The sequence below is a fragment of the Balaenoptera ricei genome, chromosome 21 (genome assembly GCF_028023285.1).
Source record: "Balaenoptera ricei isolate mBalRic1 chromosome 21, mBalRic1.hap2, whole genome shotgun sequence".
Classification (NCBI taxonomy): Eukaryota; Metazoa; Chordata; class Mammalia; order Artiodactyla; family Balaenopteridae; genus Balaenoptera; species Balaenoptera ricei.
Window position 1 is genome coordinate 13,518,358 of NC_082659.1, and position 27,675 is coordinate 13,546,032.

The 27,675-nt window shown below is 37.1% G+C and overlaps 2 protein-coding genes across 13 annotated transcripts in view; one reads left to right on the forward strand and one right to left on the reverse strand.

Moving 5' to 3' along the window:
- Positions 1 to 27,675, forward strand: part of PRIMPOL (primase and DNA directed polymerase) — a 71,447-nt gene that overhangs the window by 13,231 nt on the left and 30,541 nt on the right. For 5 of the 10 annotated variants that reach the window (XM_059909779.1, XM_059909775.1, XM_059909777.1 and 2 more), the window contains exons 5-13: positions 1,808 to 1,955; positions 5,608 to 5,895; positions 14,731 to 14,893; positions 16,688 to 16,776; positions 18,873 to 18,962; positions 19,040 to 19,148; positions 23,553 to 23,635; positions 23,716 to 23,762; positions 26,324 to 26,405. In XM_059909779.1, coding sequence (XP_059765762.1) covers positions 1,808 to 1,955; positions 5,608 to 5,895; positions 14,731 to 14,893; positions 16,688 to 16,776; positions 18,873 to 18,962; positions 19,040 to 19,148; positions 23,553 to 23,635; positions 23,716 to 23,762; positions 26,324 to 26,405 — 1,099 coding nt within the window. Of the gene's footprint in view, positions 1 to 1,807; positions 1,956 to 5,607; positions 5,896 to 14,730; positions 14,894 to 16,687; positions 16,777 to 18,872; positions 18,963 to 19,039; positions 19,149 to 23,552; positions 23,636 to 23,715; positions 23,763 to 26,323; positions 27,669 to 27,675 lie in introns of those variants that run through there. The other 5 variants (XM_059909769.1, XM_059909772.1, XM_059909774.1 and 2 more) reach the window with 2 other exon arrangements.
- CENPU (centromere protein U) overlaps positions 24,077 to 27,675 on the reverse strand; it is a 32,463-nt gene continuing 28,864 nt past the window's right edge. For 2 of the 3 annotated variants that reach the window (XM_059909781.1, XM_059909780.1), the window contains exon 13: positions 24,078 to 27,323. In XM_059909781.1, the coding sequence (XP_059765764.1) occupies positions 27,210 to 27,323 (114 nt within the window). In that variant the 3' untranslated portion in view covers positions 24,078 to 27,209. Of the gene's footprint in view, positions 27,324 to 27,675 lie in introns of all 3 variants that reach the window. The other variant, XM_059909782.1, reaches the window with a different exon arrangement.

A 27,675-nucleotide genomic window follows, 5' to 3' on the forward strand; every position in this document is an offset into this window, starting at 1 on the left:
CCATACTGTTCTCCATAGTGGCTGGATCAATTTAGATTCCCACCAACAGTGCAAGAGGGTTCCCTTTTCTCCATACCCTCTCCAGCATTTATTGTTTGTAGATTTTTTGATGATGGCCATTCTGATCGGTGTGAGATGATATCTCATAGTTTTGATTTGCATTTCTCTAATGATTAATGATGTTGAGCATGATTAATGATGTGGAGCATTCTTTCATGTGTTTGTTGGCAATCTGTAAATCTTCTTTGGAGAAATGTCTGTTTAGGTCTTCTGCCCATTTTTGGATTGGGTTGTTTGTTTTTTTGATATTGAGCTTCATGAGCTGCTTGTAAATTTTGGAGATTAATCCTTTGTCAGTTGCTTCATTTGCAAATATTTTCTCCCATTCTGAGGGTTGTCTTTTTGTCTTATTTATGGTTTCCTTTGCTGTGCAAAAGCTGTTAAGTTTCATTAGGTCCCATTTGTTTATTTTTGTTTTTATTTCCATTTCTCTAAGAGGTGGGTCAAAAGGGATCTTGCTGTGATTTATGTCATAGAGTGTTCTGCCTATGTTTTCTTCTAAGAGTTTGATAGTGGCTGGCCTTACATTTAGGTCTTTAATCCATTTTGAGTTTATTTTTGTGTATGGTGTTAGGGAGTGTTCTAATTTCATTCTTTTACATGTAGCTGTCCAGTTTTCCCAGCACCACTTATTGAAGAGGCTGTCTTTTCTCCACTGTATATTCTTGCCTCCTTTATCAAAGATAAGGTGACCATATGTGTGTGGGTTTATCTCTGGGCTTTCTATCCTGTTCCATTGATCTATATTTCTGCTTTTGTGCCAGTACCATACCTGTTAGGTGTTTCTTAGTACCTTCGTTTTGCAAAAGAGAAGACAGGCTTCAGGAGAAGTGACTTGTCCTGTGGCTGCACAGCTAATGCTTTTAAGCAGTTACATGTGCCAAGCATTGGGCCAACTCTTTACTCTCATTTTCTCTTTGCTCCTTACAACAACCTGAAATGTTAGGTTCTATTATTATCCCATTTTGCAGTTGAGGAATGTTAGGTTTGGACTTGACTAAAGCGACAGAGCTGGTAAGTGGCAAAGCCAGAACTCAAACCTTTCTGACTCCTAATCATGTGCTCCTAACCCTGCGCTCACTACCTTCCTATAATGCGTAACTGCTTTCATTACTAGCATCATCTAGCCCTGGAGGCCATATTCTTGGACGTAGATTTGGGCTCAGTGTGCCTGAGGAACTTTTTGAAGACTAAAACTGTAAACAATGGAATTGTGACTTTTTAACTCATAGATAATATTTAAAGAGATGCTTAGGACTTCCCTGGTGGCACAGTGGATAAGACTGTTGCTCCCAATGCAGGGGGCCTGGGTTCGATCCCTGGTCAGGGAACTAGATCCCACATGCATGCCGCAACTAAGGAGCCCACCTGCCGCAACTAAGACCTGGTGCAACCAAACAACAAACAAATAAACAAATAAATAAATACATAAATAAAATTTATGAAAAGAGGTGCTTAAAAAGAAATATTTTTATTGTGATTTTAGAGATTAATGTATAAGATAAATTGAATTCTGAGAGGCCTTTAACCCTGAGAGCCTATGCATTTTTGAACATAAACATGTATAATAATTTAAATATGTATATTTCAGTACATAAGTAATTCAGTAAAATTGTGTAATAATCTGATATCAAAATAAAAAAACAGATTAGACTTACTTGTACCAAGATATTTGAATTTTGCTCATGGAAAAATTTTAAAACAAATTAAAAAATACTAATTATTTATGTTTTACTTGTGTTTTCAGCATGTTTGTAAAGCACTTCAACAGTTTTACAGGGTTAGTTGTTCAGCTGAAGATGTTCTCAACTTGGATTCTAGCACCAGTGAAAAATTTAGCCGCCATTTAATATTTCAACTCCGTGATGTGGCATTTAAAGATAATATTCATGTTGGTAAGTGTACTGTTTTTTTAAAAAAATCACAATTATATTAAAAACTTATGTTTTCCTTTCCTCTTAAAGTTTTGTATTTGTCAGGTTTTATGGTCATTAACCTGTCCTAAAAAATGAATCATGATTTTTCATGTTTTCAGGATTTGCCTTTAGTTCTAGACCTATCTTCCTATTCTAGATACATTTTAGACACATTAATGTGCTCAGGATATCCTTGGCATTAGTGCCTCTTGCTGTAGATATTGGGATGGCCATGCATGCCCTGGTCCTGGTTTCTGTTCCAACAGGAGTCATTTCAGAAGTTTTCTGGGTAATGCAGGAGAGGCCTAATTCAAGTCTTATCTGTGATGCCTGAGATCTGGATTTCTGACCTTCGCTTTAGCCTTGCCTTAGCTTTTAGTACATGAGAACTGGGCTTGGGTTCCAGGCCACACTCACGAAGCCTTGTTTATTGTTCCAGGCCAAACCTTAGGGTTGGAGAGAAGTGTAGATGTGTAAGCCTGAAAGTGTAACCAGAGGATTAATTCTAGTACTGGACATTTAGAGATATAGGCCAAGGTATAAAATGAAGTCAGTCCAAAGGGGAACAAATAGGCAGAAAGGGAACACTGAAAACCAAGGTCTGAATAAAAGCCAAAATCCTGAGTGTATATCAAAGCAGGGGTAGGGCAAGCAGATGATTGCCTGAAGTTCAGGTAACAGGTAATCCATTTCAGAACAAGTGTCTGACAGTTTCCAGGTTACCAGGGTCAAAAGGCAGGAACATTTGTTGAATCTGTCCTTGTCCCTTTGTTCACTCCGTCTGTAACCTTAATGATCATCCACTGTCATGGCTTCAATTTCCATCTGTGTGTTGGTGACTCTCAAGTCTTTATCTGCAGCCGAGACTGTTCTCCCATTAAACATTCCCACACAGACACTTGAAACTCAGCGTGTCCTAGACCAGACTCCTCATCTTTTCTCCCAGACTTGCTCTTTCTCCTGTGAGGTGTATATCCGAGTGGTATGCCCATTCACCCAGTTACCCAAGTGGAAATGCTGTGTCTTGCTTACTTCTTTAGTCAGCTAGCTAGAGTGATTTGATTATACCACTGTGTGCCTCAAACCCTTCCAGGATTATTCCTTGCCTTCAGGGAAAGGTCCAGGTGTCTTAGTTTGCATGATGAGGCCCGTTGTGCACTGGCCTCATCTCTCACCACTTGGCACTTCTAACTCTGTCCTTCACTTAGCTCCCACGGGGGCCACATTTTCTCTAGTCCTTAGGCCTCTGCACTTTTTGACGCTGCTGTCTGACCAGTTCACCTGGTCTGTTAAGACTCAGTGTAGGTATTGTCATCTGAGAAGCCTTTTCTGTCACATCCCAAACCCTAAGACTTAGGTTCGTGTTCCCTCTGGGTTGCAGAGCGTGCCCAGTGCCTATCACGTCAAAGCGTTCACCACTTCCTGGGGTAATTTCTTGTTTTTGTTTTTGTTTTGTCTTCTCTCTTCTACTTAATGTTTCTTTAGGGCATGGATTGTTTCTTATTCACCATTGTATTTCCAGAGCTTATCAGATAGTAATGTCTTTATCAGTAATAATAATATAACAGTAGCAGCAGCAGCTACCATAAATACAAGAAGTCATTTAATATTTGCCGAATGAATGACAATGTTAGGTCGCTCTGCTGTCTGTGCGGAGGGGTAGAGTCCTAAGCAGGGTATTTCTTTGATTCCTATTTACTCCTCATAGTCTGCTCTGAGTCCTAGCCACGAGGCTAAACGTGGAGATTTGTTGCTAGGAGGAAGAGGAGAATGGAAATTTGACCGGTAATTAGCAGTGTCTGCTACAGATAGCTTCTGAGGGCAGCTGACATTCAAGCTGGGCTTTAAATGAAATTCCATCCGACAAAGATAAGAAAGGTTTTACTGTCAGAACAGCATAAGCAAAAGTATAGAGGTTAAGAGTTCGTGACTAATTTGGGGAGCAGTGGGAGTCCAGTGTGGCTAGAGTGAGAGACACAGTCAGACCTGATAAATGGGATGCCATCTGCGGCTTCGATCCTCTAAAATTATGAACTGTCAGAACCAGAGATGCAGAGATTATGGAATAGTCCAAATTCACCACTTTGGTTCCTCTCCCTCAATGTATCTCTTGGTGACATTTCTACTTCCTATTGTCAACCTTTCAGAAAGAGGAATTAGGAAGTGTAAGATCATAGAATGTTAGCAAGATGTACAAATTTGATCTCCTTGAAATACTTTCCTACCAGCCTGCCATAGAACCTGAAATTTCTATGATTGATACGTTCTTTTGAGTTATTCCCAGCCAATAAAATTGTCCCTGTATTAATGATGAGGTGAGGGTGATACTATTGGGGAAGGGCAGCAGAAAGCAGAGTAGTTTGCTGGAGCCGGTGTTAGTATTAAGGTGGTTACACCATCCATCGTCCTAGCCTGGCCTCCTAAGCACAGTCTTGGCAACTGGTTCTGCAGCCATGCCTTCTTGGTGTCAAGTAGGTGTAATTTTACATTTCCAGGAAAATTTACTTTATCAATTTATGTTTGGACTGCTTTATTGTCCTTTGATATATCATGATTTCTTTTTACTCAGTATTTACCTTATTTCCCTCATTCCAGAGATAATCATGTCTATATATGATTGCAAGGATCAAATGCTTTTGCTTTCATTTTGATTTTTAGTGTTTTACAAGATAGTGGATTTGTTTCTTTGAGGAGGGAAGTAATTAAGTCTAATTTGGAGAAAGAGAATTTTGAACTTAGAGCATGTGTATCGTATGATTTAAGGGTTCAAGCTGTCTGGTAAATAAAGTGACAAACCCAGACTATACCAATTTTAAAGACTAAAATTAAGTTTTTCTTATAGTAGTGCATTTCTCCAGTATTGTTATACATGAAGCAGCTTAACCAGATTGTTACTTGATTTTATCATATAAATTATGAGAGCTTAAAGAAGCTCTGGATTGTCATACTATCTTTTCTATGTAAAGATAGCGCCACTCATATTTAGAGCTCTTAGAATAAATGTTGAAATACAACAGATGTCTTTACTTGCTTTAGTTCTGGACTTTAGTTATTGGGCCACAACCCAGCTCATGACCAATTATCGGGAGAGGTAGGAGGAGCAAGAACCTTAAACTGATGGCTGTGAATGTCGAGGTTCTTGGGGTATGTCATGCGAGTAAAGGAGAGAAAATAAGTCCTGAGAAATTTGCTGACATCCTGACATAGGGAGAGTGTGGCAGAGCTTGGCAGCACTGTTTACTTGTGTAAACCTTGCATTCTTTAATCATTGATTGTGAATGTAAATTCTACTCAATTTGTATTCATTAAAATGGTGCTTTTTGGTGACAGAGCATTCGGCCCAGACCCATACTAGCAACACTGACAAATCTTCTCACATTAACCTTCCCTTCTAAGATGATTAGTTTACAAGTTACACCAAACTCCCCTGTCAAAGGGAATTTAAAAAGTAAAAGATTACACAAGAGGAAGGAAGTATAGGAGAGGGGTCTTAACAGTTTATAATAACAACTCAGTTTTAAAACCAGAAATAGAAGCCTTACTGTGTAAAATTGTCCTGTGTAGACTTGTGCCTAGATCTTGTTATAGTTTTCAGAAAAGGATTAGATTAACCTTTTTATTTTTTCTTTAGGTAATTTTGTGAGAAAAATTTTAGAGCCTGCTTTTCACTTAATTGCTAGTGAAGATGATGATATGACTCCAGAGACAACGGGCCATGAATTTTCCCATTTTTCTGAAACACCAATTAAACAAGGAATTTCCTTTAGCAAAAAGTCCACAGATGAGGATATAGGAGAGAGCTGGACAACGAATTCAGAGAAACTGGAGAGGCTGGGGTCAGCTAAGCAAAGCAGTCCTGATCTTTCATTTTTAATTGTGAAGAATAACATAGGAGAAAAGCATCTTTTTGTGGATCTAGGTAAGTAGAATTGACAGCTCTCTGTTGGACTGTCCTTGTGTACTTCTGTGAGAGACCAGTCAGTGCCCACTTGTCACTTTGCTTAGGATTCTTACTACCACCACTGCTCCACAGCGACTGGGGTCACTAACAGAATGTGATCAGTGAGCTCAGGTGCGGGAAATCTAGTAGGTTTCTGTTAGGAGATCTTAAAGGGGTCCTGTGGGACATAAGCAGCAGGCTGGCCTGAGCTCCAGAAGAGAATGGTTGTGGCTGGCTCCTGCTCTGAAATGGTCACAGGATTCGTGATGGGACAGTTGGATAGCAGTCTCCAATGCTGCTGACAGGTTTAATTAGATGAAACAAATTGTAAAAATAGGTACAATGTAAAAATGGAGCTATTAGGTGGCAAAGTAAGCCTGGCGTTTTCTGCACTGAAGAGCTTTGCAGGGGTTGTTTCATCAGCTTCCTACTGTGATAAAACTGGTGGCTGCTTCAGCTGTGCTCTCTTCTGCCCTGCTGGCTTCTGGTCTCTGAATCTGAGGATATATGAAGCACTGGCACAAGACCTCAGCCTGTTTAGGTAACACACAGGCCAGTCAGGACCCCTAATTCAGCTGAGCTCCAATTTGGTGAAATGAACCTCATTTTTATGTTGAGTTCTAGCTTGTGATTTGGAAAGCCGTAAGAGCAGCATTTTTGCCATTGATGGTTAGAGCAACTCAGAGAGCTTCAGTGTCTACAAGTTGAAGAAAAGTAGGTTTAAGCTATAAGCAAGATTACCAGGCCAGTCAGGCTGAGAATAGGAAGTGTCCCTGCTGTATTGCATATCTTTCTAGCACCGTTGACAACCAAGTATAAGAATTTGGAAATAAAACAGGCATACCTTGTTTTGTGACACTTCACAGGTATTGTGTTTTTTACAAATTAAAGGTTTGTGACAGCCCTGAGTCAACCACTGATATCGCAATTTTTCCAACAGCATTTGCTCACTTTGTGTCTGTTTCACATTTGGTAATTCTTGCAATATTTTATACTTTTTCATTATTACTTGTTTTGATGATCTATGATTAGTGATCTTTGATGTTACTACTATGACTCGCTGAAGGCTCAGATGGTGGTTAGCATTTTTTTAGTTATAAAGTATTTCTTAAGGTAGGTATATTTTTAAAGACTGCTATTACACCCTTAATGACTATAATATAATATAAACATAACTTTTATAAGCACTGGGAAGTGAAAAAATTCGTGTGACTTTATTCTGATATTTGCTTTTATTGTGGTGTTCTGGAACTGAACCCACAGTAGCTCTGAAGTATGCCTGTAGCTTTCAGTGTACAGGTCTTTCACCTCTTTGGTTAAATTTATTCCTAGATACTTTGTTCTTTTTGATGCAGTTGTAAGTGGGATTGTTTTCTTATTTTCTCTTTCAGTAGTTTATTAGTGTATAGAAACACCACAGATTTCTGTATATTGATTTTGTATCCTGCGGCTTTACTGAATTCATTTATTCTAACATTTTTTTGGTAGAGTCTTTAGGGTTTTCTACATATGATTCCTGACTTAATGATGGTTTGACCTACCATTTTTTTTTTCCCACTTACAATTTTTTGACTTTACAGTGGTGTAAAAGTAATATATTCAGTGGAAACCATACTTCGAATTTTTCAGTTTTGATCTTTTCGTGGTCTAGTGATATGTGGTATAATACTCTCGTGATGCTGGGCAGTGACAGTGAGCTGCAGCTCACAGCCAGCCATGCAGTCATGAAGATAGATCAGTCACAATCATTTTGTATCCAGACAGCCATTCTGTTTTTTTACTTTCAGTATACTATTCAATAAATTACATGAGGTATTCAGTGCTTTATTACAGAATAGGCTTTGTGTTAGATGATTTTGCCCAACTGTAGGCTAATGTAAGTGTTCTGAGCACATTTAACGTAGGCTAGGCTAAGCTATGATATTCAGTAGGTTAGGTGTATTAAATGCGTTTTCAACTTATTTGTTGGGATGTAACCAGTTGTTAGTTGAGGCAGACCTGTATAATACCAAGTATACAAGTATACAATATATCTGCAAACAATGACGGTTTTACTTCTTCCTTTACAATTTGGATGCCTTTTTCCTTTTCTTGCCTAAGTGCTGTGGCTAGGACTTCAAATACTACATTGAATAAAAATGACGAGAGTGTGCGTCCTTGTCTTGTTCCTGATCTTAGAGGAAAAGCTTTCAGTTTTTCACTGTTGAGTATTTCTAATTGTGGACTTGTCATATGTGGCCTTTATGTTGAGGTATGTTTCCTCTGTATCCACTTTATTGAAAGTTTTTATCATAAGCGGATGTTGAATTTTGTCAAATGCTTTTTCTGCATCTGTTGAGATGATCATATGATTTTTATCCTTCATTTGTTAATGTGTTGTTACATCCATCACATTGATTGATTTGTGGATGTTGGACTGTCCTTGCATCCCTGGAATAAATTCCACTTGATCATGGTGTATGATCCTTTTAATGTAGTGTTCAAGTTGGTTTGATAATACTTTGTTGAGGATTTTTAGATCTATGTTCATCAGTGATATTGGCCTGTAATTTTCTTTTCTTATAGTATCTTTGTCTAGTTTTGCTATCGGGGAATGTTGGTCTTGTAAAGTAAGTTTGGACGTGTTCCCTCTTCTATTTTTTGAAAGAGTTTGAGAAGGATTGATACTAATTCTTTGAATCTTTGATAGAATTCACATTTGAAGCCATCTGGTCCTAGACTTTGCTTTGTTGGGAGGTTTTTGTTTACTGATTCAGTGTCCTTACTAGTACTTGGTCCATTCAGATTTTCGATTTCTTCATGATTCAGTTTTGGCAGGTTGTATGCTTCTAGGAATTTATTCATTTACTCTAGGTTGTCCTATTTGTTGGCATATAATTATTCATGGTAGTCTCTTATGATCCTTTGTGTCAGTTGTAATGTCTACTCTTTCATTTCTGATTTTTTTTATATGAGTCCTCTCTTTTTCTTGGTGAATCTACCTAAGGTTTATCAATTTTGTTTATCTTTTCAAAGAACCAGCTCTTGGTTTCATTGATCTTTTTTTTTAGTCTCTATTTCATTTGTTTCTGCTCTGATCTTTTATTTCCTTCTGTCTACTAACTTTGGGCTTCATTTGGTTTTATTTTTCTAGTTCCTTGATGTATAATTTTAGATTGTTTATTTGAGATTTTTCTTGTTTCTTGAGGTAGGCCTATATCACTGTGAACCTTCCCTCTTAGAACTGCTTTTGTTGCATCCTGTACATTTTGGTATGTTGTGTTTCCATTTTCTTTTTTTTTTTAATACATTTATTTATTTTATTTATTTATTTTTGGCTGTGTTGGGTCTTTGTTGCCGTGCACGGGGCTTTCTCTAGTTCCGGTGAGCGGGGGCTACTCTTCCTTGTGGTGCGCGGGCTTCTCATTGTGGTGGCTTCTCTCACTGTGGAGCACGGGCTCTAGGCACGCGGACTTCAGTAGTTGCAGCGCGTGGGCTCAGTAGTTGTGGCTCACAGGCTCTACAGCACAGGCTCAGTAGTTGTGGTGCACGGTCTTAGTTGCTCCGCGGCATGTGGGATCTTCCCGGACCAGGGATCGAACCCCTGTCCCCTGCATTGGCAGGCGTATTCTCAACCACTGCACCACCAGGGAAGCCCTCCATTTTCTTTTATCTCAAGGTATTTTTTTATTTCTCCTTTAATTTCTTTGTTGACCCATTGTTTACTCATTAGCATGTTATTTAATCTCCACATACAAGTGAATTTTCCAGTTTTCTTCTTGTAATTAATTTTTAGTTTCACACCATTGTGGTCAGAAAAGATGCTTGATGTGATTTCAGTCTTCTTAAATTTGTTAAGACTTGCTTTGTGGCCTAACATATAATCTGTTCTGGAGACGGTTCCATGTGCATTTCAGAAGAATGTGTATTCTGTTGCTTTTGAATGGAATGTTCTGTAAAGTCCATCTGATCTAATGTGTCCTTTAAGGCTAATATTTCCTTACTGATTTTCTTTCTGGATGCTCAATCCATTGATGTAAGTGGGGTATTAAATTTTTCTGCTATTATTGTATTGCTGTCTATTTCTCCCTTTAGGTTTGTTAATATTTGATGCTCCTATGTTGGGTGTATATAAGCATTTACAAATGTCCTTTTCTTGTATTGATCCCTTTATCAGTTATCATTACATAATGCCCTTGTCTCTTATTACAGTCTTGGTTTTAAGTCTATTTTGTCTGATACAAATATAGCTATTCCAGCTTTCTTTTTGCTTCCATTTGTTCGGAATACCTTTTTCTACCTCTTCACTTTCAGCCTGTGTTTATCCTTATGTCTGAAGTGCATCTCTTGTAGGCAGCATATAGATAGGTCTTGTTTTTTTATTCATTTAGCCACTCTGTATCTTTTGATTGGAGAATTTAGTCCATTTACACTTAATTATTGATAGGTATGTACTTATTGCCATATTGTTAATAGTTTTCTGCTGTTTTGTAGTTCCTCTGTTCCCTTCTACTTTTCTTGCTCTCTCCCTTTGTGGTTTGATGCCTTTTCTAGTGGTATGCTTAGTTTCCTTTTGTCATTTTGAGTATTATCTACTATAGGTTTTTACTTTGTGGTTACCATGAGGCTTGCATATAACAACTTATAACAGTCTGTTTTAAGTTGATAACAATTTAGGTTTGAGCACATTCTAAATCTCTAATATTTACTCCCACTCCATGCTTTTGATGTCACTTTTTTTTTTTTTTTTAAGAAATTCACGTTCTTTTCTTTCTTTCTTTCTTTCTTTCTTTCTTTCTTTCTTTCTTTCTTTCTGACTGTGTTGAGTCTTCGTTTCTGCGCGAGGGCTTTCTCTAGTTGCGGCAAGTGGGGACCACTCTTCATCGCGGTGCGCGGGCCTCTCACCGTCGCGGCCTCTCTTGTTGCGGAGCACAGGCTCCAGATGCGCAGGTTCAGTAATTGTGGCTCACGGGCCCAGTTGCTCCGTGGCATGTGGGATCTTCCCAGACCAGGGCTCGAACCCGTGTCCCCTGCATTGGCAGGCAGATTCTCAACCACTGCGCCACCAGGGAAGCCCTGATGTCACATTTTATATCTTGTTTATCCCTTAATTATTGTAGTTATTTTTACTACTTTTGTCTTTTAACCTTCATACTAGTTTTATATGTCTCTTTTCTTTTTTTATAAATTTATTTAATTTTTTTGGCTGCGTTGGGTCTTCGTTGCTGCGCGCGGGCTTTCTCTAGTTGTGGCGAGCGGGGGCTACTCTTCGTTGCGGTGCGCGGGCTTCTCATTGCGGTGGCTTCTCTTGTTGTGGAGAACGGGCTCTAGGCACGTGGGCTTCAGTAGTTGTGGCATGTGGGCTCAGTAGTTGTGGCTGATGGGCTCTAGAGCACAGGCTCAGTAGTAGTGGCACATGGGCTTAGTTGCTCTGCGGCATGTGGGATCTTCCCAGACCAGGGCTCGAACCCGTGTCCCCTGCATTGGCAGGCGGATTCTTAACCACTGTGCCACCAGGGAAGTCCCTAGTTTTGTAAGTCTTAATCCACTACCTTTACTATATATTTACCTTTACCAGTGAGATTTATACTTTCATTTTTTTTAAAAAGACTTATTTATTTATTTATTTTTGGCGTGTCAGATCTTAGTTGTGGCACGCGGGATCTTTGTTGAGGCATGTGGGATCTTTGATTGTGGTGCATGGGTTTCTCTCTAGTTGTGGCGTGTGGGTTTTATCTCTCTAGTTGTGGCGTACAGGCTCCAGGGCACGTGGGCTCTGTAGTTGTGGCGTTTGGGTTCCAGAGCACGTAGGCTCTATAGTTTGTGGCACACGGGCTCTCTAGTTGAGGTGCGTGAGCTCAGCAGTTGTGGCGCACGTGGGCTTAGTTGCCCTGCGGCATGGGGCATCTTAGTTCCCTGACCAGAGATTGAACCTGCGTCCCCTGCATTGGAAGGTGGATTCTTTACCACTGGACCACCAGGGAAGTCCCCATATGTTTTCTTGTTACTAATTAACACCCCTTTTATTTTTTCAGTTTAAGAAAGTCCCTTTAATATTTTTACAAGGCTGGTTTAGTGGTGATGAACTCCTTTAGCCTTTATTTTACTCTTTCTCTCTCCTTCAATTATAAATGATAACTTTGCCAGGTAGAGTATTCTTGGTTGGAAATTTTTTTTTTATGTCAGCCAGATTGAATATATCATACCACACCCTTCTGGGGTAATAGTCTTATGGGGGTTCCCTTGTATGTAACAAGTTTTTTTTCTCTTGGTACTTTAAGATTCTTTCCCTTGGGCTTCCCTGGTGGCGCAGTGGTTGAGAATCTGCCTGCCAATGCAGGGGACATGGGTTCGAGCCCTGGTCTGGGAAGATCCCACATGCCGTGGAGCGACTAAGCCCGTGAGCCACAATTGCTGAGCCTGCACGTCTGGAGCCTGTGCTCCGCAACAGGAGAGGCCACGATAGTGAGAGGCCTGTGCACCGCGATGAAGAGTGGCCCCCACTTGCCACAACTAGAGAAAGCCCTCACACAGAAACGAAGACCCAACACAGCCATAAATAAATAAATAAAATTAAAAAAAAAAAAAAGATTCTTTCCCTTTAACTTTTGGCATTTTAATTATGATGTGCCTTGGTATGGGTCTCTTTGGATTGATCTTATTTGGAACTCTCTGGGCTTCCTGTATCTGTATGTCCATTTCCTTCCCCAGGTTAGGGATGTTTTCAGCCATTATTTCTTCAAATAAGTTTTCTGTTCCTTTCTGTCTCTCTCTTTTTTTCCCCTAGGACTCCTTTAATGTGAATGTTAGTCTGCTTGATGTTGTCCCATAAATCCCTTAAGCAGTCTCACTTTTTTTCCATTCTTTTCTTTTTTTGCCGCTCTGATTGGGTGAGTTCCTCTGCCCTGTGTTCGAGTTCACTGATCCTCTCTTTTCCTTCATCTAGTCTGCCGTAGAACCCCTGTAGTGTATTTTTCAGTTCACTTATGGTATTCTTCAGTTCTTTGATTTCTGTTTGGTACTTTTCTATATTTTCTCTTTGTTGACGTTCTCATCGTGTTCCTCCATTCTTTCCTGAGTTCAGCAAGCATCTTCATGACCATTATTTTGAACTCTTTATCAGGTGAGTTACTTTTCTCCATTTCATTAAGATTTTTTTCCCTGAGGTTTTATCTTGTTCTTTCATTTGGAATATATTCCTGTGTTTCTTCATTTTGCTTGACTCTCTGTGTTGGTTTCTATCCATTAGATGAAACAGCCACTTCTCCCAGTCTTGAAGGGTTGGCCTTGTGTAGAAGATGAACTTTTTCAGTCCTGTCCTAGCTCATGTTGTCACAAATCTCTGTGCTTGTCCAAGCAGCCTATTATATTTTTAATAGCTCCTAGTAACTGAGTGTGTGCCAAGACCAGTCAGTGCCCCAAAGGGGAGGATCTCAGTCAGCACCTAGATTCAAGCTGATTGGAAGCCAGACCTTCAGGCAGCAGCTTTTAAAGAATGCAAATATATACACTCCTGTGGGACCACAAGCTTAAGCCCTGCTAGTCACCAGAGCCAGGCCGTCTGGCTGGGCAGGAGTCACAAAAATTGGGGCTCCAGATGAGTGTATAAGCTCCTTTCTGAGATACTGGTGAGCTGTAGTGAGGTGGAGGGAGAGTGCAAAGATGGTGTCCACTGGTCTCCATTCCCTAAGAGCCCCTAAGCTCCAGGACAAGCAAATAGGCCTCTTTGTTAGAAAGACTGGGGGGTGTGTTTAAGTCTGCTGTCTGTGCAGTACTCTGGGAGTGGTAGTCTACCAAGAGCTGTCTCTCTGATTGTTATAGCTCCGTGGGACCCAGGATCACAAGCTTCCCTAACCTCTAGAGCCAGGAGATCAAGGGGTATCTGGGTGGTAGCCACAGAAACCGTGTCACCAGATGTGAAAACCAGGGCAGCAGATGTGTGTAGAAGCTCCCCTCTGGGAGCTACTGGCACTCTGGATCATGGCAGAGGGAGAGCACAAAGATGGCACCCACTGCTGGGGCAAGGCTGAGGGGTGGTATGAAGACGGTACCTGCTGATAAAAAAGAAAGATGAAAGAAAGATGGCTCCCTCCAGCTTTAGCAAGGCAGAAGGAGAGCCCACCAAGCTCCATCCTTATCAAGGAAGGTGGTGCCCACCAGCCTCCATCCTTAGAGAATATCCCAACAGGACCTTGCCCCTCAGACCAGTGCTTTAAAATTAGTAAATGAGTCTCTTTCACATAATGAGTGGGCGCTTTTCAACGGGCTGCTTCCACACTTGACCCTGGGGCAGGTGAGTCTGCATGTGAGCCCTTTAAGAGCCGTTTTCAGTTTTCATGGCCCTGTGGGTCTCGTGGGTGTGAGCCCAGTTGGTCTTCAAATCCAGGTGTTTGGAGGGCTCATCTGTCAGGTGCTGGTCTTAAAAGTTGGGGTGCCTGATGTGGGGTGTGAACCCTGTACGCCTTGGGGAGAAGTTCCGGGTTTGCGTTCCCTTCTGACTGCGTGCTGCCGTGCCTGGGGTGGGGTTTATGGTGAGAGTGCCTCTCAGCCTTTCCTATCTGCTTCTGTGTGACTTCCCTCTCGTTTGCCTGATGTGAAGGGGCCGTTCCTCTGGTTTTCAGATTTTTTTCCACAGGAAATTGTTCATGTACAGCTGTAGATTCAGTGTGTCCCTGGGAGAAGGTGAGTGTTCAGGATCTTCCTATGTCACCATCTTGAACCACAACCAGGTGTTTTTTCTAATAATACTATACAGAATTAACTTAATATTTGCTGACTATAAAAACAAATCACTGAAAACATGCATTCATATTGTTTTATTAATTTTTGATACAGGAGTTTATACAAGAAATAGAAACTTTCGACTGTATAAATCATCAAAAATAGGAAAGTATGTGCCTTTGGAGGTTGCTGAAGATAACAAATTTTATCCTATACAATCGAAGAATATTTCCATAGAAAATCAATATTTCCTCTCTGCTTTGGTCAGCAATGTCAGGTATACAGGACCAGAATTAAATCATTGTGTGTTCATGAATATTTATTAAGCAGTGAATGGCATTGTATGTTACTAAAATGTGAATTGTATAAATTTTTTATATCTTGAGTAAAAGAGAGTCATTTCTTAAAAATTCTAGGTTAACTTCTTTTTTGTCCGCTAACTAAATAATATATTAAAAGTTATTTTTTAACCACTTATTTTTCTCTTTATATCCTTTTATGATTATATTTGATATATTTTCCAGTTTTTCTAAAATGATTATTCTATAAGAATGAAAAATGACTTGTATTGCATTTGGAAATGTAATTACTGTTAACATTTAATTTTCTTTTTATATATGCACATACAGAAATATAATTTACATAGCTCCTTCATTTAAAACATATCTCTTGAGATCATTATTTATATGGTTATGTCACCTGTTTTATCCACTCAGCATTATGTCATGAATATTTGTCAAGTTAATTACTAACAGTAAATTGTAAATAAAATTGTTGATGTCTATATAATTTTCCATTATACTGATATACTCTATTGTCAGTTCTGTTAATGAACATTTAAATTCCCATGTTTCGGTCATTTTTAAAAAGTGTGAAAGACATCTTTCAACAGAAATATATGCCTTTATTCCCCTTCACTCTGAGCTGGCAATTTTTGTTAGTGTAGGACATGTGGTTAAAGATTAGACTGAATTGCCTTGCTGAATTAACTTGTTCTGATTCTTCTCCTTTTTGCCTTTCCTACATATAATTTTAAAGAGAAATTCCATAGAGATAAATCTTAATAAAAATACTTAAAATACACTGCCATAGGGAAAGTTGTGTCCAAATGTCGACTTGATAGCGGTTACTCAGGAGGGTGGGAACATGTGTTGTTTTTCTCTATATATTTATGGACTATTTGAGTTTTCATAACAAATCTTAGAAGTAACATCAAAGTCTCAGTTTCCTTACCTTTAAAATGGAAATAATATTAACATTTATTTCATGGAGTTGTAAGGATTAAATAAGAGCTGTATGTGTGTGCTTACAACAGCGCCTGACACATCGTCTCTGCTCAATAAATGTTAATTATTCGTCATATCTGAGATTCTAGAGGTAGTATGGTCCTAAAAATTACATGATTCTTGCTCCCCACTGTTGTTGGCACCAGAATAAGGTCACATTCTGTCAGGTATGGGAAAAGTAACACAGTTGGTCTCTAATGACAGCCTGAAGTACAGGTAATCTCTTGATTACCAAATCTCATTTCTTTTGTAGTTTCAATATTAATTTTACAGAAGTGGAGAGTTCTTCTACTGAGTAGAGTTATCTTAATTGTCATTTGTGTATCCAACTAAATATCAGGTATTTTTCTTTCTGACATAAAGGCTAAATTCTTTATGGTTATGAATGTATTTTTGCTTTCAGTTAATTTTAATCTATTTTCCCTTTGCTTTCATCCCTCATTTTTTCTTCTTATTATCCAGACTTTTAAAATTATTGTTAACATAAATTTCAAAGGCTCTGTATGTTTGGGGAATAGTTCATTCTGCAGCTTCAGCAGTCCTAGAGTCTTCTGATTCATTCTGTAGTAGAGGAAAGCATCAGTTTCAAATGATCACCAAACTACTCTTTTTTTGTACGGGTTGGATTGGTGCTTTTATAGGCAAATGTGGCATAAATATCCTAGAACAGTTATCTGTTGAACAAAGGATTTTATTATGAAACTATTTGAAATTGTGTCCTTTCTGTAGTCACGTCTCTTTAATTCTAATATGTTACTTTTTGTTGTACATATTTTCTTCTTCAGATTCTCAGATACTTTACGAATTCTGACATGTGACATATCTCAAAATAAACAAAAACGAGTTGAGTATTTTAACCATACCAGTACTTCAGGTAATTTTAAGAAAACAATTTCTTATGGAAATTTAAGGATGCAAAATTTATTTTGCTTATAAATCTTAAATCTTAAGTATTCATATGTACTGATCCTTCAGAACAACTGGGTTTCTGTCCAAAATGGAAAAGTGTAAATATTGATGTATTTTAAAGCTTCTTTACTAATTTTCATTTTATGGTGTTTTGGGGAAAAATATGAAAATGTAGATTGTTTATATAAAATAAACACATATTAAAATGAAAAAAGTTCTCTTCACCCCTCTGTCCACAATCAAAGATGGGTAACCACTGTTAATAACTGCCTATTTAACCCAGCAGAACTTTTCCTATATTTCCAGTATATGGAGAGCTTCTGCATTCTTTTAATGGCCATATAATTTTTCACAAAATCTATCTGTTCTTCATTCCTATGCTGAAGAAAATATAGATCTTTTTCTAAGATACATATAAACTCTCCAGTAAATATTTTTATACACATATCTTGGGCTATCATTATTTATAATAGTGAAACTGAAAATTTAAATGTATAACAAAATGGGATTGGTTACATACTGTAAAATACTCTGTAGCCATTTGATTTAAATTTATAAAGCCTATATAATATGAAAAATGCCCATTTATGACGTTAAGACTCAAAATTATATGTGAGGTATGATCACAGGTTTATTTTAAAAATATGGATAACATTTTATGTTTATTTTCCTCTGGTTGTTTAACAGTTATTTCTAGACATTTAGAGTTTATTCCTCTCATTTCTGCTGTAATATATTTCCCAAAATTTCTTAAATTATGTGTACTATTATTTTTTTTTATTTTTATTTATTTATTTATTTTATGGCTGTGTTGGGTCTTTGTTTCTGTGCGAGGGCTTTCTCTAGTTGCGGCAAGTGGGGGCCACTCTTCATCGTGGTGCGCAGGCTTTTCTCATTATCACAGCCTCTCTTGTTGTGGAGCACAGGCTCCAGACGCGCAGGCTCAGTAATTGTGGCTCACTGGCCTAGTTGCTCCGCGGCATGTGGGATCGTCCCAGACCAGGGCTTGAACCCTTGTCCCCTGCATTAGCAGGCAGACTCTCAACCACTGCGCCACCAGGGAAGCCCCTGTGTACTATTTTTGTAAGTGAAATCAGGCTTTATTTTAAGAAGTGTATTCTGTCTTTAAATTTAAGTAAGATTTTAAATAAATTATTTTTAATTATTCCATTAGAGTCTTAGACAGAAAATATAATGAATGTCAGTGCTCTACAGCTAAAGAGCACTGGAGAACACACCTGTGGTAAGCTGAGTTTATTACTGGTCACCACGGTGGAGAATCCTGCACACCATAGGAAACTGGGGGCATCTCAGTGAAAGGGTGTTAGAAAGGACTTACAGGAGTCAGGCCTCAGTTAGATGCTTTTGAAGTCTCCAAGGAAGTGTGTTTGTTTTGAATTGGGTGCTGTCAGTGACAATTTTATGATTAGATATCTTGATAAATCTTATCTAGAAGGAAGGCCGACTACAGGGAGACTAAAGCTACAATTGGTAAAGAAGGAGCAGCTACTTAACATTAGACAAGATAGGTGGGCGTTTGGTCATTTTTGTGGTTTGGAAAATGTTCATGTTTTGTCTGTGTTTACACATGATTACAGAGTGGTGTTCATTTTTGTCTTGAATCATCATGGCCACAGAGTGACCTTATCTGATGAAGTTCTATGAAATAGTTTATGATTAATAGGAGAACACCACGGCTGAGCTGTGAGTCCCCAGCCAGCTTGTAGCAACACCAAGGCCTCAGTGATAATACTAGGACAGCTCCTGGATGCAAGGGGCTGCTTTTCTCTTTATCAGAATGAAGCAAGCAACTGAAGTGATACTAAATGCTTTTTATGCAAATTAGCTAAAATTTGATTTAATTGAGAGCTCTGAATTTTACCTGCTTCCTTGTAAGAATCCATGACTGACTAAAAGACAAATTGCAGAGAAGGCCAAAAAAACCCAAAACAAACTGGCAGGGGCAGGTTGCAAAACCCATAGTTGTACTAAACAACTTAAAATTTAACTCCTCATCTTTTAGCCGTTATGATTTATAATTAATTTTTCTTTTTGTTGCAGTAGAAACCATTGAAGGTTTTCAGTGTTCACCTTACCCCGAAATTGATCAATTTGTTCTCTTGTTGGTGAATAAAAATGGCATTAAAGGAGGTAAACATAATCTTATTCTTAATTAACTGTTATATGATACAATAATAGTATCTTTAGAAACATTATTTGTGGTTCAGGAATTCGGCGTTGGAACTACTTTTTCCTGGAAGAATTATTGGTTTATGATATTTGTAAATACCGCTGGTGTGAAAACATTGGAAGAGCCCACAAGAGTAATAATATCATGTAAGTAATATTGTTTGTTAATGAGTTCTGTGTGTTTAACCAGTATTATATTTTAAATGTTTATAATTTTTAAAGATGAGACTATAAAAATGATTTTGTTATAACAGATTTAGTTGTAATTCAATTTATATTTTATTTGGTTTGTGTTTTTTAATATTTAATTTGAGTATCTTATTACCTTGCCTCTAGCACATATCTTTATCTGTACTTTATTTGGTAAAATAATCCCTTAAATAAATATTAAAATCTTGAGGAAACTAAAGTAGAATTAAGTGGGGCTAGAAAGAAATGAGAGGTAGTAGCCATTGGCCCTTGACACCTATGGAGTCTAGATCAAAAGTGAGCAAATTTGGACAAGAAGGAAACTACTCCGTCAGTGTTTAAGAATTGGAGTTAAGGTTATGTTAACATGTTCAAGACAAAGAATGGTATAGAAGGGAACCAGTATTTATTGGGTGCTTGCTGTATATGCCAGGCCCTGTTTTTAGAGTTTTCTTTTAAATGCCCCTGGCAAAAGGAGAGGAAGTAAAGGAAGAAGTAAAATCAGAAGAATTTTAAATCGTATAAGGAAATATTTAGAATAGGATAAAATAGAAACCCAGTAGTTATCATTTATGATGTGAGAAATTTTGCTATGTTTTAATACATAATGTCAAAGCTCAGACTTCGATATATCAAGCTTTTATAGCACATGAGGCAGATGTGAGAAAATGATCATGAAGCTTTTGTTAGCTGGAAAACATCTTAGATATTATTATTCAGTGCTATACTATATATGTAGATTAATTCAGTAAAGAAAAAAAACTTTAAAAACTATATGCTCAATGCACAAAGCTATAACAGAAAAACACAAAAGAAAAGACCACCCATAGTCCCAGAACCAGTAATAACTATGGTTAAGATTTTGGTGTATCTTTCTAGTCTTTTTTCTATGCATGAAAGTTTGCCAGAAAATCATTATCATACAATGATCATCTTTTAACTTCTTGAGATACTCAGGTTGCTATATATTTCCTTCTGAAGAATTACCAGGTTGTATTATGTATCCACAATGTATTCTTTCTCTTAACTGTGAGATACATCATATATATAAAAGTGTGTATATAATGTATTGATATATGTACATTTTAAGAACTAATACTAAAACGATAACTTGCCATATCTGCCACTCACTATAAGAAACAAAATTTATCCAAACCTCAGAAGTACCTTGTGGGCCCAGCCCCAGTTTCTTTAGAGATTATAGCTATTATCCCGGATTTTGTGTTAATCTTTCCCTTGCTTCTCTTTATTGTTTTTCCATATATATTTGTATCTCCAAACAGTGTATTTCATTTTACATTTTTTTGAATCTTAGGTAAATTGCATCCTTTGACTTGCTTTTTTTGTCAGCATTGTATTTGTGAGGTTCATCCATACTATACTGCAGCATGTAGCTGTTGCTTATTCTTGTTTTCATCATTGTATATGATGTCATTATACAAATATAAATACACCAGTTCATCTGTTGTCCTACTATGGACATTTGGCTTGCTGCTATAAACAGTGAAGCTACAAATAGTCTTGTATATATCACTTAGTGCACATATGCAAGTTTTTCAAAATATTTCTAAAACTAGAACTGCTGTGTCATAGAATATGCACATATTTAATTTTATTAGAAAATAAATTATTTTCCCAAATGGTCACACTACTTTACACTCCCACCAGCAGTGTTTTCAGATTTTGTACTGCTCCATATTCTTACCAAAACTTTATTATTGTTAGATTTTAAAAATTTGTTTTGCTAATCTGGTGAGTTTAAAATGGTATTATGGTTTTCATCTGAATTTCCCTGATTACTAACAAATTTGAGGATTGGATTGTCAAACCTCACTCATACGAATCAGAGATCTTACCCAATGATAAGCTTTACTAGTAGCTTTAAAGACATAAGGAACCAAAGGCACAGGTGAAGCAAGAGTGGGGCCTGGGACGTCTGGCACGGCGACCCGGGTCCTTCCTGCACTGGATGCTTTCTCTAACTCAGGCTGAAAGCTGAGGCAGAAGTGAGCAGTCACTGTACACAGCAGGGAGCATTGAGGTTATGAAACATCTTTTATATTCATAGTTACATAGCATGTGTGACATGTCCAGGGAACCATGCCTCATAAATCCATAGACTCTAGGTTTGTTTACCATATGCAGAAACATCCTGCGAAGAACATTCTACGTAGATAAGGACTCTCAACTTAGCAAATTGCCATTGGTCCCAGACTCTGTTATGTTGCCCTTAGTATCGTAATAATTTTTTCACATTGCTCCAAGGACAAAAGAAATACCTAACAGTTTGTTTATTAATCAGTTTCAAGCAACTTAGTATTTGTCCTAATAATTTAGTAGCTCTTTGAAAAAAAATGTTCATCAATTGAAAGAAAATATTTGTATTTCATTTTTTTAAATTGAGGTATAAGTGACATAACATTACATTAGCTTCAGGTGTACAACATGATTGCAAAATGATCTCCACAATAAGTCTAGTTAACATCCATCGCCATGCATAGATGCAGTTACAATTTTGTTTTTCTGTGATGAGAACTTTTAAGATTTACTCTTACCAATTTCCAAATATGTAATACACTAGTATTAACTATAGTCACCATGTGTGCATTATATCCTAATGACTGACTGACTTATACCTGGAAGTTTGGACCTTTTGAACCTTCTTAAATATAATTATTAATGGGATGTGTGTCCTTTTGAACATTGCATACATAAACTCTTAAACCTTGGAATTAGGCTGGACACTGCCACCCTCACCGTCACGTCTCATTCCACATTTATGGTACTTTTCATCACAGCCACCACCAAAAAACCCAGCTCTACAAAGATAGGACATCACTGAAAGGAATGAAGAAAGGTGATAAATTGAAGCTATGAATTACAAGCAAGTAGTTTGCGGGGTGCTTGACAGATGTGTTATCACCGTTTCCCCAGAAAGATATAAATATCCTACGTCACTCTGGGGCACTTTGGTGTACAGTTTGGGAACTGTAGCATTAGTCTGTTTATTAGGAAGTCTATTATTGGAATGTTTATGGGGCCATTAGACTGGGTTTCCAGCATTTTTCTCTCCTTGGTAAATGTCCCAATACCACATAGACTGTTAACCATTTTATGTTTCCTTTTCTGCAAAATGTGGGACGATTTTAAACTACTTAATCAAATTAAAAAAATTTTTTTAGTGGTTATAGGATTGTTTGGGTTTTCTGTAACTTTAAGTTTGCTTAGTTTGGTATATTCTTATCTAGTACTTTGTCTCTTCTACCAAAATTTTCAACATTACTGGAAAAAGTTGATAATAGTATATTTTTAGTATATTTTGCATTTGTAGTTATATCTCAATTTCTAATAACATTTATGTCTTTACCTTTTTTTGTTTAATCTTGAAAGAATTTTATTAGTCTTCACATTTTGTCCTTGATGATTTTTCTAAATTTTTGCTTTATTACTTACTGCCTTTTAATTTATTAAGGTTTATTCTGTTAATTCTCTGAGTAAGTTGGGTTTAGCCATTTTTTTTGTAAATAAGCTTTTAGGATTCTAAATTTCTTTCTAAAGATCACTTTGGCTCTGTTTCACATATTTTATTTTTTATTTATTTTGGGGGGGTGCCCACCATGCGGCTTGTGGGATCGTAGTTCCCTGACCAGGGATTGAACCTGGGCCCTCGGCAGTGATGGTGTGGAATCCTAACCACCGGACTGCCAGGGAATTCCCCTCACATATTTTAATATGTAATTTCAGTTCCACGCATATTCTAATTTCCATCATGGTTTTTCCTCGAGTCATTTGGTTATTAAGAAAAATGTTTTAAATTTCTAAGTTATGAGTTTTAGTTAGCTATCTTTTTGTTGCTTATTTCTAAATTTGCTTTGTGGTCAGAGAATGTGTTGTGTGAATGAATACTTTTAAATTTGATGATTCATGTTGTACCTAGCATAGTCAATTTTTATAATTGTTTAAAATTCTCAAATTTTTGATATCCTGAGTTTTGGGGAGTTGTTTGGTATCAATTATCAAAAGAATGGTTTTTTTAAAATCTTGATTTATGGTTGAAGATTTGTTTACCCTTGAAGTTGTCAGTTTTGCTCACATATTTCGAGGCTTTCTTATTTGGTGGATAGAAGTTGGGAATTGTATATTCCTGGGAGGAACTTTTGTCAGTATGTAATTTTTGCCCTGAAGTTCATTTTGTGTGATACTTTTGGCAACCGTGGTTTGCCAAGTGTCTATTTTCATCCTTTTACTTTTCTCCATCTCTAAGTCTTAGGCATATCTCTTGTAAATGGCATGTAGCTGAATTTTGTTTTCTATCAAGTCTAGATAGTAAATAATATTTTCTTTTCTTTTTTTAATGTAAAGGATTTTGGTTGACCTGAAAAATGAAGTTTGGTATCAAAAATGTCATGACCCTATATGTAAAGCAGAAAACTTCAAATCTGACTGTGAGTTACTAATTTTTACATTTGAACACAAAGTAAAAATTAGATATTTATATAATAGTTCTACTGTTTTTCTGATTCAGGTTTCCCATTACCTGCTGAAGTGCGTCTCCTATTTCTTCTCAAAGAGGTAAGTGCAGTTTTTAGTTTCCTTCTCATTACTAACTAGTTCTTGGTACAATGGTAAATGAGCTAATGGTGTCCAGGTGTTTCCAGATATTGTTTAAACACCCTGTTCTGTACCTTGTTTTCACTTAGGAATATGTTGTAGTGATTGTCTCATCTCAGCACAAATCTGATAATATGAACCTCATTGTTTCCCACTGCTGCATAAGAAATTAATGTAGCTAGCTATTTAACCAGTTTCAGACATTTAATAAGTTTCTCATTTTTTGCTTTACAAAGTATACCAAAATATATATTTTTTAAACTATAAGAAGAATTTCTAGAAGTAGAATTGTGTCAAAGGGTATGTGCATTTAAAATTTTGGTAGATATTACTAGATTGCCAAACCAATTTTATTTACCCAAGTAATTCACATTCATTGTAGACAAACATTAGAAAATACATAAAGCACAAAAGGAAAAAAGCATCGTCACTTATAATTTGACCACGCAGATAACCGATGTAAATGTTGTGGTCTATATCTTCCAGAATTTGTATCTGTGTACCCTCATGTTTTTTTAGTCATAGTATACGTACTGTATTGTAGGCTTTTTTTCCTACTTAAACTATCACAGATATTTATTACCAATTGCTCTCCAAAAAATGATAGGAAATTAGATTTCAGTTTAGGGGAGTACCTATTACCCTGCACTTGCCAACATTGCTTGTTTTTGCCTTTTAATCTCTACCAACCTGGTAGGCATAAAGTGGTATTTCAGGTGTTTTAATTTACACCTATTAATGCAGTTTAACTTTCATCAGATTTACTATGTGTTTCTATTATGGATTGCCTGTAACTGCCCTCTGCTATATGGGGTCTTATTAATATCTTACAAGAACTTTTCATTAAGTACTCTTTTGTCATGTTATTTTCTAGACTTTTAAATTTTTTTTCCCCCACATCTGTCAGCCTTTTTGTTTATAGTGTTACGGTTAGAAAGAAATTACCTGCTACAAGCTGAATTAGTGCTTGAGTTTACAATCTAGGTAATTGACTGGTACCTATTAAATTTGATTTTAAAAAGTCTCCTGAAAAAATTCATACTGAAATCGTAGAAATCTCATTCTTGATCTGTAGGAGCTGGATATAAAATAGCTGATAGCCAGATTCTCTGGTGAACTGCTAGGTTAAGAGATAACCAAGAAAAGAGATTTTTTAAATTGTGCCTCTAAGAATAATATTTTATCCTTGTTCATTTGGAGTGTTATTTTGATGCATGTTTATGGTTTCAGTGGGTTTCTAAAACTGATTTTTTTTTCCTGCCTATCCAGTAATACCTCAGAAATGCCAAGTTGAAAGTACTTTTGGTGTACAGTATTACCACTGCTTGGATTTGTCTTTTTATTTAAAATAAGAACAGTATAATAAACCTATCACTTAGTTTTAACAGTTAATATTTTGTCATTTCTACTTCATCTGGTTTTAAAAGAAGTTTCAACCTACAAAAATGTTGCAGCAGAACAAGGAACCCTCCTGTACGCCCTTCCTCTAGATTTGTTAAACATTTGGCCACACTTGTTTTCTCCCTCTACTGTACACATTACACATCATCGTTTTTGATGAATCTTGTCTAGGCATTTCAGGCTGCTATAACAGAATACCTTACTTAGACTGAGTGACTTAAACAACAAATTTCTCAGTTCTGGAGGCTGGACAGTCCAAGATCAAGGTGCTGGCCGACTCAAGTCAGCTTCCTGGGTCATTGAGAGCTGTCTTCTCACTGTGTCCTTCCCTGGTAGAAGGGATCACAGAGCACTCTGTGGTCTTTTATAAGGGGGCACTAATCCCATGCATGAGGGTTCTGCCCTCATGATCTAATCACCTGCCAAAGACCTCACCCTCCTAATACCATCACATTGAGGGTTAGGATTTCATCCTAATGAATTTGGGGATGGGGGTACATAAACATTCAGTTCGTAACAAATCTCTTCAGAATAAGTTGCAGACATCAAAATCCTTCTTATTCTCCAGCTACATACTTAAGAGATGAAGAACATTCTTACCTATAGTGAAATTATTAAATTCAGGAAATTTCATGTTGATACGATATTATTTAATATACAAATCCACGCTCATACTTTGACAGATGTCTCAAAACTGTTCTTCATAACTTTTTTCAATCCATGTTAATTTTTAAAATACTTTAAAGATAGAGAAATATGTTAAGATAGCAGATACATTTTAAAAACCAGTTTGCCTTCAGCTAGACTATCCACTTTTTAAAAAAATCAGTCTTACCTTTGCTGTAGCCCCATGTGTGTACATTGAAAAGAATGTACCACAGGAACTGCAGGCATTTCTAAATTTGGAGTTTCAAGAGTGTGCCACAAAGGCAGCAGCAGTGAGCCCATTCCCATGGTGACTGTACTGGAGAGAATATCATCCAGTGTTTTCATTTTAATATCTGTTGAACTGAATACTTTAATTCAGTAGAGATCGACTATATGGTGAAATTATCATACATTCTGTCTGAATAAGCAGTATTTTCTTCCTACTCTACTCTCCCTCCCCTTTGGAACTAAAGGAAGAGGAGTTTACAGCAGATAAAACAAGGAACAGTGAAACCAAGAATCCTCGTGAACCATCATCTAGTGCATCGTCAAAAGGTACATTTTCTGATGCTGACTGGGATAATGGCATTGATGATGCGTATATTTTGGAGGCTACAGAAGATGCTGAATTGGCAGAAGCTGCAGAGAACAGTCTTCTGGGTTATAATGGAATTGATGAAATTCCTGATGAACTAATTATAGAAGTATTACAAGAATAGCTAATTATGGACACTTACATAAGTAGGCTGTAATTTGCTTGAAAACAGATTTAATAACAAACTGTAGTAACTTATAAAGCCTGTTGCATCAGCTAAGTTTTATTACTTTGCTTCCAAATCTTATTTATTGAAGTAAACCACTTTTATTGAAAATTAGCTCCAGTGTGCTTAAATTCAGTGTAAGTCTCCTTATTTGATTAACCAAAGTTATTAGTCTTTGTTCATATCGGCTTAATTTTGCATGTTTATTTTTACGGTAAAACTTTTGTACGTCTAGGGCTGATTAGGTGTCAACATTTTAAAACATTTTGAAACTCATTACTTGACATTAAGCAGAAAAATTAACTATGGCCTCTAAAACTACTATACCTAGCCATTTAATTTTAATGACAAAGTAAGATTAAATTCTGGTGACAAGACCATACAACCAGCCTGAACAATTAGACAAGTTTACTTTTTTTAAATGTACCTGAGAATGTTGCTATAACAATTAAAAGAAATAATCAATTCAAATTAAGAGTAATAAAGTTTGGGGTTTTTTTCCCCCATCTCCTTTGTGGAAAAATACATACAGTTTCAGAAGGCAACAGGCAGTAGCATGAGACTAATCTTTATATGTGCACACTTTAGTAGACTGGTCTCATTTCTGGTCAAGGAGCTTCTCTAATTGATAGTTGATATTTTGAAGATGGTTTTCAGCTCCCAAAAGGGGTCTTGCTTTGAATAGCAGAGCTGGAAGGCTGGATGAATCATACTGTTGAGGGAAAATATTTAGAATAACAAATATCAAAAACTTCTAGAACCCTATCCATTTTACGTAGCTCAATGTTATGACCAAATGCCAATATTAATAGAGGTTTCCCTGGATCACTCTTCCTCTCATTTTTTTTTGATAAATTGCCTTAGGACAACTGATAAATAAGGTTGCAAGGGAACTGCTCTGCAAAGCTTGAGCTAATTCATCCCGGGAGATAAGTTGGCTCTAAGAACTGTGGCATCTGAATTATTTAAAACAAAATCATCCCTGAGACAGGGTAAGACCTGGTTTGGGCAAGTCAGCTAGAGCTCTGTGGGGTCGGCTTGATCTCATGCTATTTTAAACACAG